The sequence below is a fragment of the Schistocerca nitens genome, chromosome 4 (genome assembly GCF_023898315.1).
Source record: "Schistocerca nitens isolate TAMUIC-IGC-003100 chromosome 4, iqSchNite1.1, whole genome shotgun sequence".
NCBI lineage: Eukaryota > Metazoa > Arthropoda > Insecta > Orthoptera > Acrididae > Schistocerca > Schistocerca nitens.
Genome location: NC_064617.1, coordinates 96,793,388 through 96,811,672, shown reverse-complemented (window position 1 = coordinate 96,811,672; position 18,285 = coordinate 96,793,388). Strand labels below are relative to the sequence as shown.

Sequence of the window (18,285 nt, the reverse complement as noted above, 5' to 3'; positions counted from 1 at the left end):
GATCTCTCCGTTCGTTCACTGGCGTCTCTGTTCACTGTTATTAGTTTAGTGTCTGTGTTTTGCGACCGCACCGCAAAACCGTGCGATTAGTAGACGAAAGGACGTGCCTCTCCAATGGGAACCGAAAACATTTGATCGCAAGATCATAGGTCAACCGATTCCTCCACAGGAAAACACGTCTGATATATTCTATACGACACTGGTGACGGCATGTACGTCACATGACAGGAATATGTTGTCGACCCACCTAACTTGTACACTTGGCGAATGGGTAAAAAGATTCTTCTACCTTGCCCGATTTAGTTTTTCTTGTGGATGTGATAATCACTCCCAAAAAAGTGATGAAAACATAAGAATTTGTCACATAAACTGCAACAGTTTCACAGTCGCACAGTTTTCCCTGTGCTCTGTCAAAACATATGTTTTTAACGTTTTCAAATTTTTCCGTGTGTAGACCTTCAAATCCTGTATATGTCCAAGCAAATCTGAACATGTCCTGGAATTTTGGAGAGAAGTTGATTATGTGTAAGTGCCTGAACTTTGATAATTCTCTGAAAAAAATTAATCTTTTCAGAGGAGGGAAGACTTGAACCAAGAACCTCTCATTCTGCAGCTGCTCACGCTAACCACGGGACCACGACACTCTTGAACTCAGACTCTCCTTGATGTTACATATCTTGCACATGGACTACTCAGTTTGTATATTTTGCTTCTTTTTCATAGTTCCACACAACTTCTTCCTGTTTTCTCGATCGATCTGTGTTCAGTTTTTCAAGTCCTATCCACTGTGCCAACTTACACCAAAATCTGAGAGGGGTGCGATGGGGAGGTTCCCTTGTCAGTGATAAAGCAAAGCAGTAGCCTTTTAGCAGAAATATTGACCCTTAGACAATGTGTCTAATAGTGTATTTTAAATACAACAGTATGCCTTCTTAGATAAAATTATAACACTTGATAATGGCATTGTAAAGCCGAAATAATGATCGTGCAAATGTAACACTGCAAAAGAAAAAAAAAACAGTCCAATGGCGGTACTGACTTCAAAGCGATCCTGAATAGTTCTTAACAGCCCGCATCTCGTGGTCGTGCGGTAGCGTTCTCGCTTCCCACGCCCGGGTTCCCGGGTTCGATTCCCGGCGGGGTCAGGGATTTTCTCTGCCTCGTGATTTCTGGGTGTTGTGTGTGATGTCCTTAGGTTAGTTAGGTTAAGGAGTTCTAAGTTCTAGGGGACTGATGACCATAGATGTAAAGTCCCATAGTGCTCAGCGCCATTTGAACCATTTAGTTCTTAACAGTCGGACAGACAGACGGTCAACAAAGCGATCCTGTAAGGGTTCCGTTTTTACAGACTGAGGTATGACACCCTAAAAACCATAGAACTGACTGGGAATCGAACTCAATACCGTCGAATTTGTAAGTCTTTATAAACCTCTTCGTTCCGAAAATATGACCTACTATGCCGTTTTCAAAATGGCTCTGAGCACTATGGGACTTAACAACTGAGGTCATCTGTCCCCTAGAACTTAGAACTACTTAAACCTAACTAACCTAAGGATAACACACACATCCATGCCCGAGGTAGGATTCGAACCTGCGACCGTAGCGGTCGCGCGATTCCAGACTGAAGCACCTAGAACCGCTCGGTCACAACGGCCGGCTATGCCGTTTTACTCGATGCTTTTATAATAAAGTAGATAATGAATATGACATTTCATCACTGTTGGTGGAGCCCCCAAAACTATTACTATTTAATCGCAAGAAAATGAAACGCCTAAAGCCGTCCTTATGATCTTATTTATTGTGTAGCTACCAGTTTCGGCGCTTCGACGCTCTACCTTCAGGCCGTAGTTGATGCTAAAGGGGTTAACACTATCTTTGCATACATCGCATCAGTGGCCAACATAACTCGTTACGCAGATTACCTGTAAACTTTGGGGTCAGCACTCCAACCATCAACTGCCACCTCAACTCCTACACAATAAATAAGATCATAAGAACGGCTGTAGGCGTTCCATTTTCTTACAATATTGAGCGTCCGTGGTTCCCAAGACCTCCAGTCAAAAGGATGGACATTCAGTTACCGCCATTACTACTTAAGGCGCGAGGGTGTTGGTGGGAGAATAGCGTTAACATCTACAAAGTGTTACAAAAGGTACGGCCAAACTTTCAGGAAACATTCCTCACACACAAAGAAAGAAAATATGTTATGTGGACATGTGTCCGGAAACGCTTAATTTCCATGTTAGAGCTCATTTTAGTTTCGTCAGTATGTATTGTACTTCCTCGATTCACTGCCAGTTGGCCCAATTGAAGGAAGGTAATGTTAACTTCGGTGCTTGTGTTGACATGCGACTCATTGCTCTACAGTATTAGCATCAAGCACATCAGTACGTAGCATCAACAGGTTAGTGTTCGTCACGAACGTGGTTTTGGAGTCAGTGCAATGTTTACAAATGCGGAGTTGGCAGATGCCCATTTGATGTATGGATTAGCACGGGGCAATAGCCGTGGTGCGGTACGTTTGTATAGAGACAGATTTCCAGAACGAAGGTGTCCCGACAGGAAGACGTTCGAAGCAATTGATCGGCATCTTAGGGAGCACGGAACATTCCAACCTATGACTCGCCACTGGGGAAGACCTAGAATGACGAGGACACCTGCAATGGACGAGGCAATTCTTCCTGCAGTTGACGATAACGCTAATGTCAGCGTGAGGGAAGTTGCTGCTGTACAAGGTAACGTTGACTACGTCACTGTATGGAGAGTGCTACGGGAGAACCAGTTGTTTCTATACCATGTACAGCGTGTGCAGGCACTATCAGCAGCTGATTGGCCTCCACGGGTACACTTCTGCGAATGGTTCATCCAAAATTGTGTCAATCCTCATTTCAGTGCAAATGTTCTCTTTACGGATGAGGCTTCATTCCAACGTGATCAAATCGTAAATTTTCACAATCAACATGTGTGGGCTGACGAGAATCCGCACGCAATTGTGCAATCACATCATCAACACAGATTTTCTGTAAATGTTTAGGCAGGCATTGTTGGTGATGACTTGATTGGGCCCCATGTTCTTCCACCTACGCTCAATGGGGCACGTTATCATGATTTCATTCGGGATACTCTACCTGTGCTGCTAGAACATGTGCCTTTACAAGTACGACACAACATGTGGTTCATGCACAATGGAGCTCCTGCACATTTCAGTTGAAGGGTTCGTACGCTTCTCAACAACAGATTCGGTGACTGATGAATTGGCAGAGGCAGACCAATTCCATGGCCTCTACGCTCTCCTGATCTCAACCCTCTTGACTTTCATTTATGGGGGTATTTGAAAGCTCTTGTCTACACAACCTCGGTACCAAATGTAGAGACTCTTTGTGCTTGTATTGTGGACGGCTGTGATACAATACGCCATTCTCCAGGGCTGCATCAGCGCATCAGGGATTCCATGCGACGGAGGGTGGATGCATGTATCCTGGCTAACAGAGGACATTTTGAACATTTCCTGTAACAAAGTGTTTGAAGTCACGCTGGTACGTTCTGTTGCTGTGTGTTTCCATTCCATGATTAATGTGATTTGAAGAGAAGTAATAAAATGAGCTCTAACATGGAAAGTAAGCGTTTCCGGACACACGTCCACAAAACATACACTCCTGGAAATGGAAAAAAGAACACATTGACACCGGTGTGTCAGACCCACCATACTTGCTCCGGACACTGCGAGAGGGCTGTACAAGCAATGACCACACGCACGGCACAGCGGACACACCAGGAACCGCGGTGTTGGCCGTCGAATGGCGCTAGCTGCGCAGCATTTGTGCACCGCCGCCGTCAGTGTCAGCCAGTTTGCCGTGGCATACGGAGCTCCATCGCAGTCTTTAACACTGGTAGCATGCCGCGACAGCGTGGACGTGAACCGTATGTGCAGTTGAGGGCGTATAGTGGGCATGCGGGAGGCCGGGTGGACGTACCGCCGAACTGCTCAACACGTGGGGCGTGAGGTCTCCACAGTACATCGATGTTGTCGCCAGTGGTCGGCGGAAGGTGCACGTGCCCGTCGACCTGGGACCGGACCGCAGCGACGCACGGATGCACGCCAAGACCGTAGGATCCTACGCAGTGCCGTAGGGGACCGCACCGCCACTTCCCAGCAAATTAGGGACACTGTTGCTCCTGGGGTATCGGCGAGGACCATTCGCAACCGTCTCCATGAAGCTGGGCTACGGTCCCGCACACCGTTAGGCCGTCTTCCGCTCACGCCCCAACATCGTGCAGCCCGCCTCCAGTGGTGTCGCGACAGGCGTGAATGGAGGGACGAATGGAGACGTGTCGTCTTCAGCGATGAGAGTCGCTTCTGCCTTGGTGCCAATGATGGTCGTATGCGTGTTTGGCGCCGTGCAGGTGAGCGCCACAATCAGGACTGCATACGACCGAGGCACACAGGGCCAACACCCGGCATCATGGTGTGGGGAGCGATCTCCTACACTGGCCGTACACCACTGGTGATCGTCGAGGGGACACTGAATAGTGCACGGTACATCCAAACCGTCATCGAACCCATCGTTCTACCATTCCTAGACCGGCAAGGGAACGTGCTGTTCCAACAGGACAATGCACGTCCGCATGTATCCCGTGCCACCCAACGTGCTCTAGAAGGTGTAAGTCAACTACCCTGGCCAGCAAGATCTCCGGATCTGTCCCCCATTGAGCATGTTTGGGACTGGATGAAGCGTCGTCTCACGCGGTCTGCACGTCCAGCACGAACGCTGGTCCAACTGAGGCGCCAGGTGGAAATGGCATGGCAAGCCGTTCCACAGGACTACATCCAGCATCTCTACGATCGTCTCCATGGGAGAATAGCAGCCTGCATTGCTGCGAAAGGTGGATATACACTGTACTAGTGCCGACATTGTGCATGCTCTGTTGCCTGTGTCTATGTGCCTGTGGTTCTGTCAGTGTGATCATGTGATGTATCTGACCCCAGGAATGTGTCAATAAAGTTTCCCCTTCCTGGGACAATGAATTCACGGTGTTCTTATTTCAATTTGCAGGAGTGTATTTTCTTTCTTTGTGTGTGAGGAATGTTTCCTGAAAGTTTGGCCGTACCTTTTTGTAAAACCCTGTATAAGGGCAATGATAATGAACTCAGCTCGTGAACCTCATCAGGTTAGTACTTACAAACTTAAATTAATTTCTAGTGGATTTTTTTTATTCCTTGTCGTAGCTGTATCTTTATTTCAGATCCGTAGTATTACAGTCGTGGCGTTAATGCATTTACCTCTGGCCTGTGGTTGGTTCACACACCTTTCACATGAAATATTTAGAGGCGCTCTACCGATGCCGGGAGATTGTTTTGTCTTGCAAACAGTCGTCGGTATCCTGAACAGGTCAACGTTTATACACTGCAGTCTATTCTCTGGCTTGATCTAATCACAGCTGCGCAAATAGAATCATTAATCTGCGGGCTCAAGTTGGTTCTTGGGCGACGGGTGTAGGTGATTCAAAAAGGGGCAAACAAGGACTGCCAGTGCTTTCCCGGAGCCAAGTACTGTTACTTGCGTAAAAAATGTTCATATTTATCGACGTATCTTCCTCAATGTCAATATGTTTTACACATCTTTTTCCTGAACTGTGATTCTATATGACCTTTTGTAACCTACTAATTGGACTCAAAAAGTTTTCCAACAGTAAGTTTCATCAGGTACAGGAATAGTTGGTAGTGAGAGGGTACCAGGTGTGATAAGTGTGATAAATATCATGAATGTTCCACTAAGTTGTTCTGATGAGATTTTCTTCCCCCTTCTGGAGCCTAGGCCTCATCCCATGTACTATTTTATCCAGTTCATCCAGATTATTTAAGTAGTAATCGCTGGTTATATTTTTACCCCGGGCAAGATAATCTTTATATGCCCTACATTGCACGTTAGGGATTTTTGTTTACTCCCGAGTGTGTTGGATCTCCTTGGAATGCAACAGTCGGTATTCTTTTGTTTCTGCTGTTTGTAAGCAACACGCTTTCAAACACGCGGTTAGTTTTGTTCAAGTGTGATTGCGAGTAGTTGTTATAGAAAACTTGCAGGTATACTATGACTAGGCAATTAGGAGAAATAAAGAAAATCTGGAGGCAATGACGAGAGATATTTGGGCCATATTCTTCCGTAAGTCCTCTACCGATGATAAGCCATGTCATGGATTGTGTGCATCAGGAGAAAATTCGTGGTGCAAATACAATAGGGCTCAGGCGACTGGAGAATCTTATTCTCACCAGCATTCTCTTCCTGCTGCTGTTATTAGAGCAATTAAACCTATTTTCAGAGACTTCGCTCATTCTGACCTAAGGAAACAGAACCCAAATGAATGTTTCAACAGCATAATTTGGAACCGCCTTCCTAAAACTGTATTTGTAGTCATGCATACAATGAAACTAGGAGTTCGTGATGCTGTTATTACATTCAATTGTGGTAATATTGGGAAGTGTTGGGTACTGAAAAAGCTGGGCATTAATCCTGGTGAAAATATGATCACCGGGCTGCAACACTGCGATAAAACAAGGATAGCCGATGCAGACAGGCCTGCATCTAATATGGCCAAGAAAGCAAGACAAACATCCAGGAAGGTGAAAAAGAAGTTTGAAGACATGATAGAGGCCAAAGAAGGGTCATCATATGCAGCAGGACAGTTTTAACTAATTGTAAGTAACAAATTTCAAAAGTTTTTTCTTTAAAGTCAATTTCCTGCAAATTAAAATTTTCGGTACATGTGCCCCATTATATCAGAAACTATCATAGATAAATGAATGAATTTTTCATAGACTCCGCATAACATAAAAAGCCACCTCTGGTACTACAATCATTAATATTCCCAAATTAGGGAGTTCACAAAAAATATTTCCTGCATAAAAACTTAATATTTTTTGTTAATAAATTAAAAAAAGTATTTCTTAAAAACTATACAATGGATAAAGTAGATTGCAGTTGACTCTTTTGGCATCATGTAACACACAGTAAAAATATGAAGGTCCTGCATCAAATAGTTTTTTTCAGAAATGGGTCAAATACTTGCCTAAATTAACATGGGTTAGATAGGCAGGGTGTGGTCCCCTTAACCTAATTCAGGGCTGTCTTCCTCAGTTCGAAGGCGCCAGGTGCCTCGCATCCCCCCCCCCCCCCCCTCCTGTTTCTATCCCCTAATCCCTTTTGGAGTACACTGTCAAGCTGCTTCACAGCATTTGCCATCGAGGATGTGGCAGTAGGATTTGCTGGCGCTGCTGCTAAGAAATCGCAGAGGCATTCCTCGTCGTTCCAGTGACATAACCTGTCCAGCATACGCAATGCCTGCCGAGTCGATACCGAACGAGATACGGAAGAGCATGTAACAGCAGTCAAGGAATGTAGAACGCCAAAGACACGGCTGAAGTATAAGCCAAAGCAAAGAAGGAAGTACAGTTACTCAAAGTCAAGATGTACAGAGCAAAGTGCTTGACGGCGGACCAAACCAGAGGTGGTATAATCCCTGATGTTGATGATGAAGAAGAAGAAGAAGAAGAAGAAGAAGAGGATGATGATGATGATGATGGTGGTACGTAAAATCTGCACTCTATTTTACGTGCAGAACCACCGATTTTCAGTCATTGTTTTGATCGCGGTGAACAGACGTCTCAAATCAGCACATCAAAGCAATTAAAAAGTAAAGCTCCCAACGTTAGTTTTCGAATTTCCCGTCATTTGGAATATACAGAAGTCTTACTTATGATGTCTTTTAGGCGTCAACTATTCCATAGGCCTTTATAATCTCCGGTAGTGATATATAACACTGTCCATTTTCTCGATGTTTTCATCTGTGGTTTCAGTTTAGAGACACACTAAACGTCTTTCAGCTTCGAGTAAAATGAGTATGGCGAAATCACATGCTCATTTCTCAACCATTTATGGTTAAGGAACATGCTCCCAATTTGCCTTCACTAACTGTGGATGTATTACCCTGACGTTAAAACGAAAAAAAACAAGCAATTCTACGATTGAATGGTTATCTTGCTAGAGGTAAAAGAATTACTGACAAATATTCTGGGCCAACTGGGAGAAACAATGCGCGAGATGAGATCTGGGCTGCAAAAGAAAGAAATAAAACTAACATAGTTAAAAAAAAAGAAAGACCGTATCACAGATCAAGCTGACACTTCACTTGCGCTATCGTGTGTCATGTACTCGTATATGTACGTAACTGAAACTAAATTGCATCTATATGAACGTCACCCCTGTAGCACGCCGAAATGTTTTAACTTTGCCTTTTTATTTCGAAACTCTCCAACTCCCTCCCTGCCGGCTGCGGTGGCCGAGCGGTTCTAGGCGGTCCAGTACGGAACCGCGCGACAGCAACGGTCGCAGGTTCGAATCCTGCCACGGGCATGGATGTCTGTGATGTCCTTAGGTTAGTTATGTTTAAGTAGTTCTAAGTCTAGGGGTCTGATGACCTCAGATGTTAAGTCCCATAGTGCTCAGAGCCATTTTAATATTTTTGAACTCCCTCCCTCCAACATGCGTCCCCCCCCCCCACACACACATACACAACACAAGAGTCTTCTGTTAGGTCAGAAATGTTCACCCCACTGTCACTGATAAAATACCGTTCAGTTGTTGTTGTTGTTGTGGTCTTCAGTCCTGAGACTGGTTTGATGCAGCTCTCCATGCTACTCTATCCTGTGCAAGCTTCTTCATCTCCCAGTACCTACTGCAACCTACATCCTTCTGAATCTGCTTAGTGTATTGATATCTTGGTCTCCCTCTACGATTTTTACCTTCCACGCTGCCCTCCAATGCTAAATTTGTGATCCCTTGATGCCTCAAAACATGTCCTACCAACCGATCCCTTCTTCTAGTCAAGTAGTTCAGTAGGAGAACCTTAAGTCGATGATATAGGCTGACAACTATTGAACTATATGAAGAAAACGTAGATTAGTTACAAACTACGGCGTTCAAGCACTTTATTTAAAATACAAACATCACTATCGATATTCGTATTTAGGTTATGACATGTTCGATATATTGTGACGCCGACGAATGGCGAAATTCTGCATGACCCGCTGAAGTGTCGGAACATCGATGCTGTCGATGAACTCCTAAATGGCTTTTTTCAGCTCAGCAATGGTTTTGGGGTTATTACAGTACACCTTGCTTTTAATACAGTCTCACGGAAAGGAGTGGCATGTGTTCAGAAGCGGAGAATACGGTGGCCAATCGAGGCCCACACCAGTGGGTACCCCAGAGCTAGAATGCGGTCCCGAAAGTGTTCCTCCAGGACATCAAACACTCCTGCTTCGATGGGGTCGAGCTCCGTCTTGCATGAACCACATGTTATCGAAATCAGGATTACTGAGGATGATGGGGATGAAATCATCTTCCAAAACATACACATACTGTTCGGTAGTCACGTGCCATCAAGCAATGTCACACCGATTATTCCGTGACTGGGACTGCGCACCACACAGTCACCCGTTGAAGGTGAAGAGACGTCTCGATCGCGAAACGCGTAGTCTCAGTCCCCAAAATTGTGCCAATTTTGCTTACTGACGAACCCATCCAAATGACAGTGCGCTTCATTGCATACTAATTCCCATCATGTCCCGCGGCCAACCATGCAGTTTGGAAGTCCTAACGCAAACCGTTCAGAAGTTATGAAGATTTTACTTCATACAGGTCAATAGTTGTCACCCTGTAGATTTTATGACTCCGTTTTACTGGGCTTCCAACATTGCACAAATCGACAACGTAAGGGGTGGAAACGTGGTATCGCTTTGCAGGCCTTCCAACATGGCGAGTGTAGGAAACGTCAAGGGTGGAAAGACGTCACACTCGTTTCGCAGAACTTACAACGTGGCGCGTATTGACTTTCCCAACGGTGGAAACATGGTGACCACCCTCATTGTCCTTTGAAACAACCCAATCGTTTAGCCATGTTGATCATCTAAATTTCTCTTTTTTTCCAATTCAGTCGAATATCTCTTCACTAGTTGTTCGACCGATCCATCTAATATTAAGGATTCACTGTAACACCGCATTGCAAAAGCTTTTCTCTCCTTGTCTGTTTATCGTTCATGTTTCACTTCTATACATAACCATATTCCAGACAGATACCTGCAGAAAACACTGCCTAACATTGAAATTCATATTAAGTATTAACAAATTACTCGGTTACAGAAATGCTCTCTAATTCGGCCACCATACGTTATTTTGCAATGTAAATATCAAAATTCACCTATCACTTGCAGTGTCCCATTTCCTGATCTAATTTCCCCAGCACTAAATTTAATCAGCTTTATTTTACTTTCAAACAAAATATAATCTGTGACGTGAGACACCAGCTGACCCTTGGGTGACGGAGACGTGCTTTAAAAGTGCAGACGACTGCTGCCCGCTTTATTGAACATCCTGGCCTACCTAGCAGGTGTCGAGTCACAACCCACTACCTGCTACCGACGTCAGTAGTATTTGGCTAAGAAAGTCACACCAGCATCACAGGACTATAGGATTGGACAGTCAGGGACAACTAAATAAAAAAAAACTCCGCCCTAACAGGCCATGAAGACCCAACAGTACCTACCGGTCGCCGTGTCATCCTCGGACCACAGGCGTCACTGGATGCGGATGTGGAGGGGCATGTCGTCAGCAAACCGCTCTTCCGCCCGTATGTCAGTTTACGAGACCGGACCCACTACTTCTGAGTCAAGTAGCTCCTCAGATTGCCTCACAAGGGCTGAGTGCACCCCGCTTGCCATCAGTGCTCGGCAGTCGTGATGGTCACCCATACAAGTACTAGCCCAGTCCGACGGCGCTTAACTTCGGTGATCTGACGGGAACCGGTGTTACCACCGCGGCAAGTAATGTCCAATCCCGCATCCATGGAGTGGTGTCAATAATTAAGGCATTTTTGAAGGGTTGAGATATAAGACAAGGATATATCGAAGTATCGATATATCTCTATGAGAAGCGATTTATTTCTATCGATGTTGTACATCACATATACCGGTAACATCGACATTTTTAGCGATATAATCGGATAATATTATTATTGTCATCGTCATCATCATCATCATCATCATCATCGTCATCATCGTCATCATCATCATCATCATCATCGTCATCATCATCATCGTCATCTAATTCATAACAGAGAAAACTCTATTTTATTTCTAGTATTGAGATATTTACGACATAATAACTATTTTTTTTACTTTGACGTTCTTGTAGAAATTTTGACTACTGTCAATCGTGTATTTTCGTAACCGCCCACCACTCGAAAGTAACGTTGAGAGAAATTCTAGCAAGCGCTTCTGTCTGTGTTGTTCGTTGATTATTGTGTGCTTATTTTAGTGATAATACAGCGCGCAGACAAAATAGGAAATGCCTCTCAGTAGTGATGTATAGAAGCATTTTAAATCAAACGATAATAAAAGCGCAATTATTGTGCGAAGGTACTTCGAATCTGTAGCAACATCAAAAACTTGAAAGCGCATTTAAAGTCGCAGCAGCCCAAAAATTTTGATCAGAAACGTGTAGCTACGGGATCGTCGAGAAACACGTTGTCAAAACCGTGCACTGATAGCGTTGGTATCGAAAACAGATGTATCAGTTCCACTCATTGTCCAGCAATTACTTCGATCTCATCGGCTGGTTACTTGTATGCAAGAAGGTATGGACGCTGCTTCATTTGCTGGAGCAAAACGACGAATAAAAATAAATGAAGCGTTTATGTTTAATATTTCCAAAGAATGCGGGCCATTTTATCCGAGAGGCGATGTGCTGACCACCTGCCCCTCCATATCCACATCCAGTGATGCTTGTGGCCTGAGGATGACACGGCGGCCGGTCGGTGCCTTCATGGCCTGTTCGGGCGAAGTTAAGTTTTTTAGTGTGCTATTTTACACTACATAAGGTTTCATCAGTCTTACAAAACTTTTAGTAAAATAATGTGTAATTAAATCTGGTGATCCTTAATTTTTTTACTAATTCATAAAACCCACTCCTCACAGTTTGCAACAAAACGTACAGTCGTAATTTATAGTCTGAACTTTGAAACTAATTTTTAATTGTTACGTTATATCGAAATATCGCTAAATTTCTTTCGATTATTCGTCGTTGTTACGTAGAAGGGCTAATTCGATTATATCAAACGTCGATATTTGTCATTCGATGTCGCAACCCTAATGTGAGGGTAAACTTTCTGATGTTCTGTTATTTAATATGTGATGTTCATCCGCGGTCGTTATGTAGCTACCTCATCAAGGAGCTGGACATTTTAACTGCGCCATCATAAAACAAATATTCGCTAATGAATTTCATCTTAAATAATCCGTCACAATTTGAGAACTATAATGATGTTCACGCATACATAACTAGACGATTCCTGATCATTTGCTCAATACCATAAAATATCTGACAGGTAGCAGAAGGAAAAAAAACTAATTTTTAGCTATAGTGGCATAAGAAAGACTAAAAAATATATTGTGTTCATTAATGTTAATATTAATCACGTGTACATGTCCTGTGAGGTGACTTGTCCTACATCATTTCGATAAAAGAATCTTTTAAATGATTTATGCAACATGCTGGTAACTAACTTCCAAAAAATTTCGGTGGGATAGCTGCGTGTTCAAAATGAAGGAAATGGGCTACTTCGTAAGAACATAGCTTCGAGTGTGAAATCTAATGGGACTTAACTGGTAAGGTCGTCAGTCCCTAAGCTTACACACTACTTAACCTAAATTATCCTAAGGACACACACACACACACACACACACACACACACACACACACACACACACACACACATGCCCAAGGGAGGACTCGAACCTCCGCCGGGACCAGCCGCATAGTCCAAGACTGCAGCTCCCCAGACATCTCGGCTAATCCGGCCCCCCCCCCCCCTCCCCCAATGCTGCTTCGTATCTCGAGACAAATGGATCTGCAGATGATACGAGACATCTAAGATAAATGATCTTTGTCTCTGATCATTTTTTTTCTTACAAGGTAAGCTACGTAAAATCTAGCAAGAGCTTCGTCAACCAAGAGGAGAAGAAAAGTTTAAATAAACTTCTGGCCAAAATCTTACTTTTCACTCATCACTATAAAGCAGCTCGTCAAAAAATGTTTCTAATATTTCTAGTCCCGTTTTGCAATGGCGCTAAACTGAGTACCTTACTCTTATTTTCGTTCTAGGCACATCACAAATCATGTCAATGATGAAGTAGCTCCATCTCACTCATAAGTACCGTGTTTTTTGAGCAACATAAACCAAACAGTATATTTCTTGCAGGCTTATGAGTATTGAAAAAAATTACTTTCAGTTTCGATTGCACCAAAGTCATGAGGTATCATAAAATGTCAATACACCACAGTGCGTTTGCATTGTAGTTCTAACAAACAAATGATCAAACGGTTAACAGCTATGATAATCATATGGCTTTCGTCACAATGTGTGACAATTTGAGCTCCGCTGTTTACAGTTTATAACAGAGTTCATACGACTACCATAGCTCTTACACCGTGCGATCTTTTATTAGTTATGATTATCACAGAATTCTGTGAGCTACATCTTGTTATTGACGACATAGTATTATATGCTTTAAGTATGCTGGAATGATATTTTGTAATACCTTACGATAATTATTATGATCGTACTTAGTAGTAAATATTTGTTTTGTTTAATAAGCGGCTTTATATTCGTAAATACGACTTTAACGAATGTGACGTTATTTAAATAAACGAAACAGTTCGTATGTCGACGCAAGCAAAATGTTCAGTGACCATGTTATACGCCAACCACAAACCTCACTTCTTCCCTTACACTCATGTTCACATTTCTCAGTAATATCTTCGTGGCGTATACCAACTCTTGTCACGGATGCTATGAGGCAATCTACGCATTCTAAGGTCCAATTTAAGCGATAAAGTGATGACACAGCTACACAAGAACAGGAATGATTGCTGTGTGGTATGCAGACAGTACCTCAAGAGAGCAGCGACTGTTGTTATTGGATTGTCCCGTTACGACGTCTCTCTCGGCTTTGTTTCACGTTTTGATAACGTTGTCCCAATCGTTATTTGACATTTCGATGACTAAGATTTCCAGAATTCTCCAGGAATGCTAACTTTGACTACAGTAACAAGTTAATCTGACGTTGGGGCAAATGGTATACATGGAAATGGAAGTCCAACCCAGATTAGTCACCAGTCGCCTCTCACGTAATCATCTCCTGCTCACATTCCGCGTGACGCACAGGCGAATCGGGTGCAATCTTAGTTGTTATCTCTTTATTTCTTTTATTACAAATGGGGATTCAATAATTTCCAACATGAAAACAAGCAACTTAGGTATCTAAGACGTAAGTAAGCTTTTTGTGTGCGGCGGGTGGTATTTTGCGTCCCAATACAGTTTTCCCCCTTCTCTATTTTATACCGAATCGTGCGAAGCAAAGACAATAATCGTTAAAACTCCGAATGAACTCTAATTTCTCTCATCTTATAGTCATGGACATTTCGGAAAAAAATACAGTGCTCTTCTTTGGGTATTCTTTCTCCTTCATTAAATCTCCCGTGTTACCATCAATGAGTCAGTATAGCTGCTGGAAATATTTTCCCAGTTTTGCTGTCGCTGTCAGTACCTTTGAACTGATAACGAAATTTCTCTGTTCATGATACACAGTATCAGGAACGCTGGAGAAGGGCAAATGTGTCAGTTTGGCATAAAGCATCCTGGTCGAGAAACGACTGACTCGAATATTACTAAGCTAAATGTTGTGGAATAACTTCGCGACAAGAATATGAGAACCTACGCCATGTTGTTTTTACGATGTAGTGAATTCATTTGCACCGTCCTTCGAAAAACGTGAATGTCTCATAAAGGGATGAGGAAACGAAATGAAACTTCATGGGTTGAGAGAGTTTGTGATGTTATTTCAGAGATTACAATATCGAGTCAGGTTTACGAAGAACTCGGCAGTACACGCCTTATTATCAATATGACGTTCCACCCCCTGTGGCCTGCATGCAGCCGGCCGCGGTGGCCGAGCAGTTCTAGGCGCTGCAGTCCGGAACCGCGCGACTGTTACGGTCGCAGGTTCGAATCCTGCCTCAGGCATGGATGTGTGTGATGTTCTTAGGTTTAAGTAGTTCTAAGTTGTAGGGGACTGATGACCTCACATGTTAAGTCCCATAGTGCTCAGAGCCATTTGAGCCTGCATGCATGCATTCACCGATTCGGTTGGGAAGTGTGTCACAAAATTGTTGTATTGTCTCCAGACGCAAGTTGACGCAAAACTGTTGCACCCGGTACTTCATATCCTGGATTCTCACACTGGGAAGGATCTGACATGCGAGCTCGTGCAGTAAATGTTGTATCGCTGATAGATCTGGAAATGTAGCTGGCTGCGGGAGTATCTCAACATCAGGCAGACAGTTGACAGAGAGAAGCGCCATGTGTGGACGAGCATTGTCCTGTTGAAAAATGGCATCGCAATATTGTGATATGAGAGGCAGTGCGCAAGGCGCAGGGTGTCAGTGACATAGCTTTGCACCGTAAGAGTTACCTCAACCACTACCAGTCATGACCTGAAGTCATACCCAATGGCTCCGCACACTGTGACGCCAGCAGTAAAACCACTGTGTCTCTCCAAAACATTGGAAGAACGACCTTTCCCCAGGTCGCCGCCATTCTAACCGACAATGGCCGTGTGAAGTAGAGCAGAACCGCGACTCGTGGCTAGACGCAGTGCGACTCCTTTTGTCAGCAGTCCATGCTTCCCAGCTGTGGCACCACTCAAAAAAGTTCAAATGTGTGTGAAATCTTATGGGACTTCACTGCTAAGGTCATCAGTCCCTAAGCTTACACACTACTTTACCTAAATTATCCTCAGGACAAACACACACACCCATGCCCGAGGGAGGACTTGAACCCCCGCCAGGACCAGTCGCACAGTCCATGACTGCAGCTCCCTAGACCACTCGTCTAGTCCCGTGTGGCCAGCGTCACCACTCCAAAAGCCGCCATTCGTTTCGTGGTGCTAAAGGCAGCCTATGTATGAGTTTGACGAATGGTGCAGGAGGACACAAAATATTGGAAGGAGTCCCTTATTTATTCTCAGATATAAAGGAGGTGCTTTACTGGTACAAGCTGTCGCCAGCACACCGGTCAGCAAAGATGTAGCACAGAGATCGTCAGTAGGCGCTGGATCAAGCGCGCCTATCACCAGAGAGGCCAGACACACACCGGCAAGCAACACGCCGCCAACGCCCTCTCGACAGCAAGTATTTAGGCCGCCGTCGGTGGCCGGAGGGCGTCAGTGACGCACTAACTCACACTCCAGTTTGGTATCTGTAAGTTATTCGCAGAGCGAGTCACAGACGACGACAGTACATAGCTGCCAGATTTGTGTAATAGCAAGATTACTGATATTGTCTGCAACAGCACTATTACTGCTGAGCTTGTACCATAAACACGGACTCAATCAAAGTAGAGTAAAGATACTGGCTATCCATAACAACATCCTCTCTCTTGCTTACGTATGGTTCAAGCCACTACAGTGGCGACGAGGATACTACAGTTGCGATGTTCTTGGTGCGCAATACGGCGGTCTTCCCTTGTGGTGGTCCAATGTAATTTGCTGCAACATTGACCTCGAGTATGACCACCCTCACGTTCCACTGCAGTCCAACACCAGGCCACTGTCGCGTCTGAATGCCTAACAAATCTGAATACTGCACGATTCAGCTTGCCAGGTAACTGGCGGCCTGCGATGGGACGCTTTCCCAACTCTGTCATGTGCTGATACTGCTGCCTCACACGAGTACGCAGTACCTCCGTGTCCTTCACAGTGATCACTCAACATCTGACGATGTTGACGGCGAGGTTATCAGCGCCCTGACATCGATCAAAACAAACAAATGTCGATAAGAAGAAAAACTGTCGTACACGCATGCACACGAAACGACCACACAATGACTATCGCACAGGCACTGTCACATGCATTAAAACCAATGAGGAGGCAAGACAGCTAATCGAGAAAGTAAAAGAGGGAAAACAAACCACAAAAGAGCTAAAAGAACAGCACAGGGAAATGAGACTGGATGACCACTTATGAAAAAATTTGGGTGAACCTGAATCGAAATCGTCGTAGAACCGAAACAGTACGTTTCTGGGCATGGGTTCCTATTCAAAATATTACGTACTCACTCCTCTCTACAAGCCCTACAAGTTTGTAACGGCAACTTCCTAACGCCCTATATAAAAACTAACCAAATACGAGGTACAAAAACTATGTAATGCGAGCAGGTCCACTTTTAAAATTCCGCAAACTGACATACATCTGCAGGTAGATTTTTGTCAATGGTAGTCTGTCCTTTTATTGAAAGTGGCATGTTATACAGCGCTCACATAAAAAAATGATAAGTTTAAGGCTAGCCATTTGATAAATTATATTCGCTGAAAAGCCCGACTGCAACCGAAAAAAGGTAAGAAACGCTTCCTGATCGCACTTCTCGTATCACGAAGCAACAGTGGTCCTGCTTGCAGGTGGAGCTAGGCTACTCGAACTCGATCGAGCTACCTGACAAAAGCAGCACTCTATTCTTTGCCTTCCAGTATAAGTAAGGCAGGAAGGTCCACTCACCTCTGTCGGGGCGTAGCTGCGCCGCGTGCAAGTGACGTGTGCCCAGGAAGAGGTAACGCGTTCCAGAATGGCCGCAAGCCCATAGCTGCCGTATATGCAGAGGACCACGCCGTTCACGAACAACGAAACCAAGGCGGACAGCATCTCGGTCGACACTCCCTGCACTGTTGACTGGGCTGTACCTTACTCCCCTCACTCCCTACACTGTTGACTGGGCTGTACCTTACTCCCCTGCAACCGTTCTACTACTGCGGCAGCCCGCCGAACGCCCGAACAGATGCCCGCTAGCAAGTCGAACTGGTGTCGGTGCGGTCAAATCGCTTATCCATGGAGAGACGCGACGTCTAGGAACTAGCGGCAGATATCCGAAACTCCGTCACGGCGGTCTAATGGCGCTGCGGCTGCCTCCGAAGTTCTTGCAATACCCGCGGGCGCGCGACAGTGGAAACGGTTATATACGCGCTCGGTGACTGTTGTGCTCTTGCTGTAATTTGTGCCCCGGCTCTCTTTTATTCTTCTTTTCTTTGTATTCCCGCCGTGATAAGCAAATGTGAATGGGTCGTGAACTCAACCCGTTACTATCGGCTAGCGTAAGACACTCTGAGGTCGCATTTCGTCACTGC

At 44.5% G+C, this 18,285-nt stretch overlaps 1 protein-coding gene across 2 annotated transcripts in view; it reads right to left on the bottom strand.

Moving 5' to 3' along the window:
* The window catches only part of LOC126253427 (solute carrier family 2, facilitated glucose transporter member 1-like), a 63,352-nt gene extending 45,355 nt beyond the window's left edge, over positions 1-17,997 (bottom strand). For both annotated transcript variants that reach the window (XM_049954758.1, XM_049954759.1), the window contains exon 1: positions 17,663-17,997. In XM_049954758.1, coding sequence (XP_049810715.1) covers positions 17,663-17,806 — 144 coding nt within the window. In that variant the 5' untranslated portion in view covers positions 17,807-17,997. The remainder of the gene's footprint in view (positions 1-17,662) is intronic.
* Between the last annotated feature and the right edge of the window lie 288 nt (positions 17,998-18,285).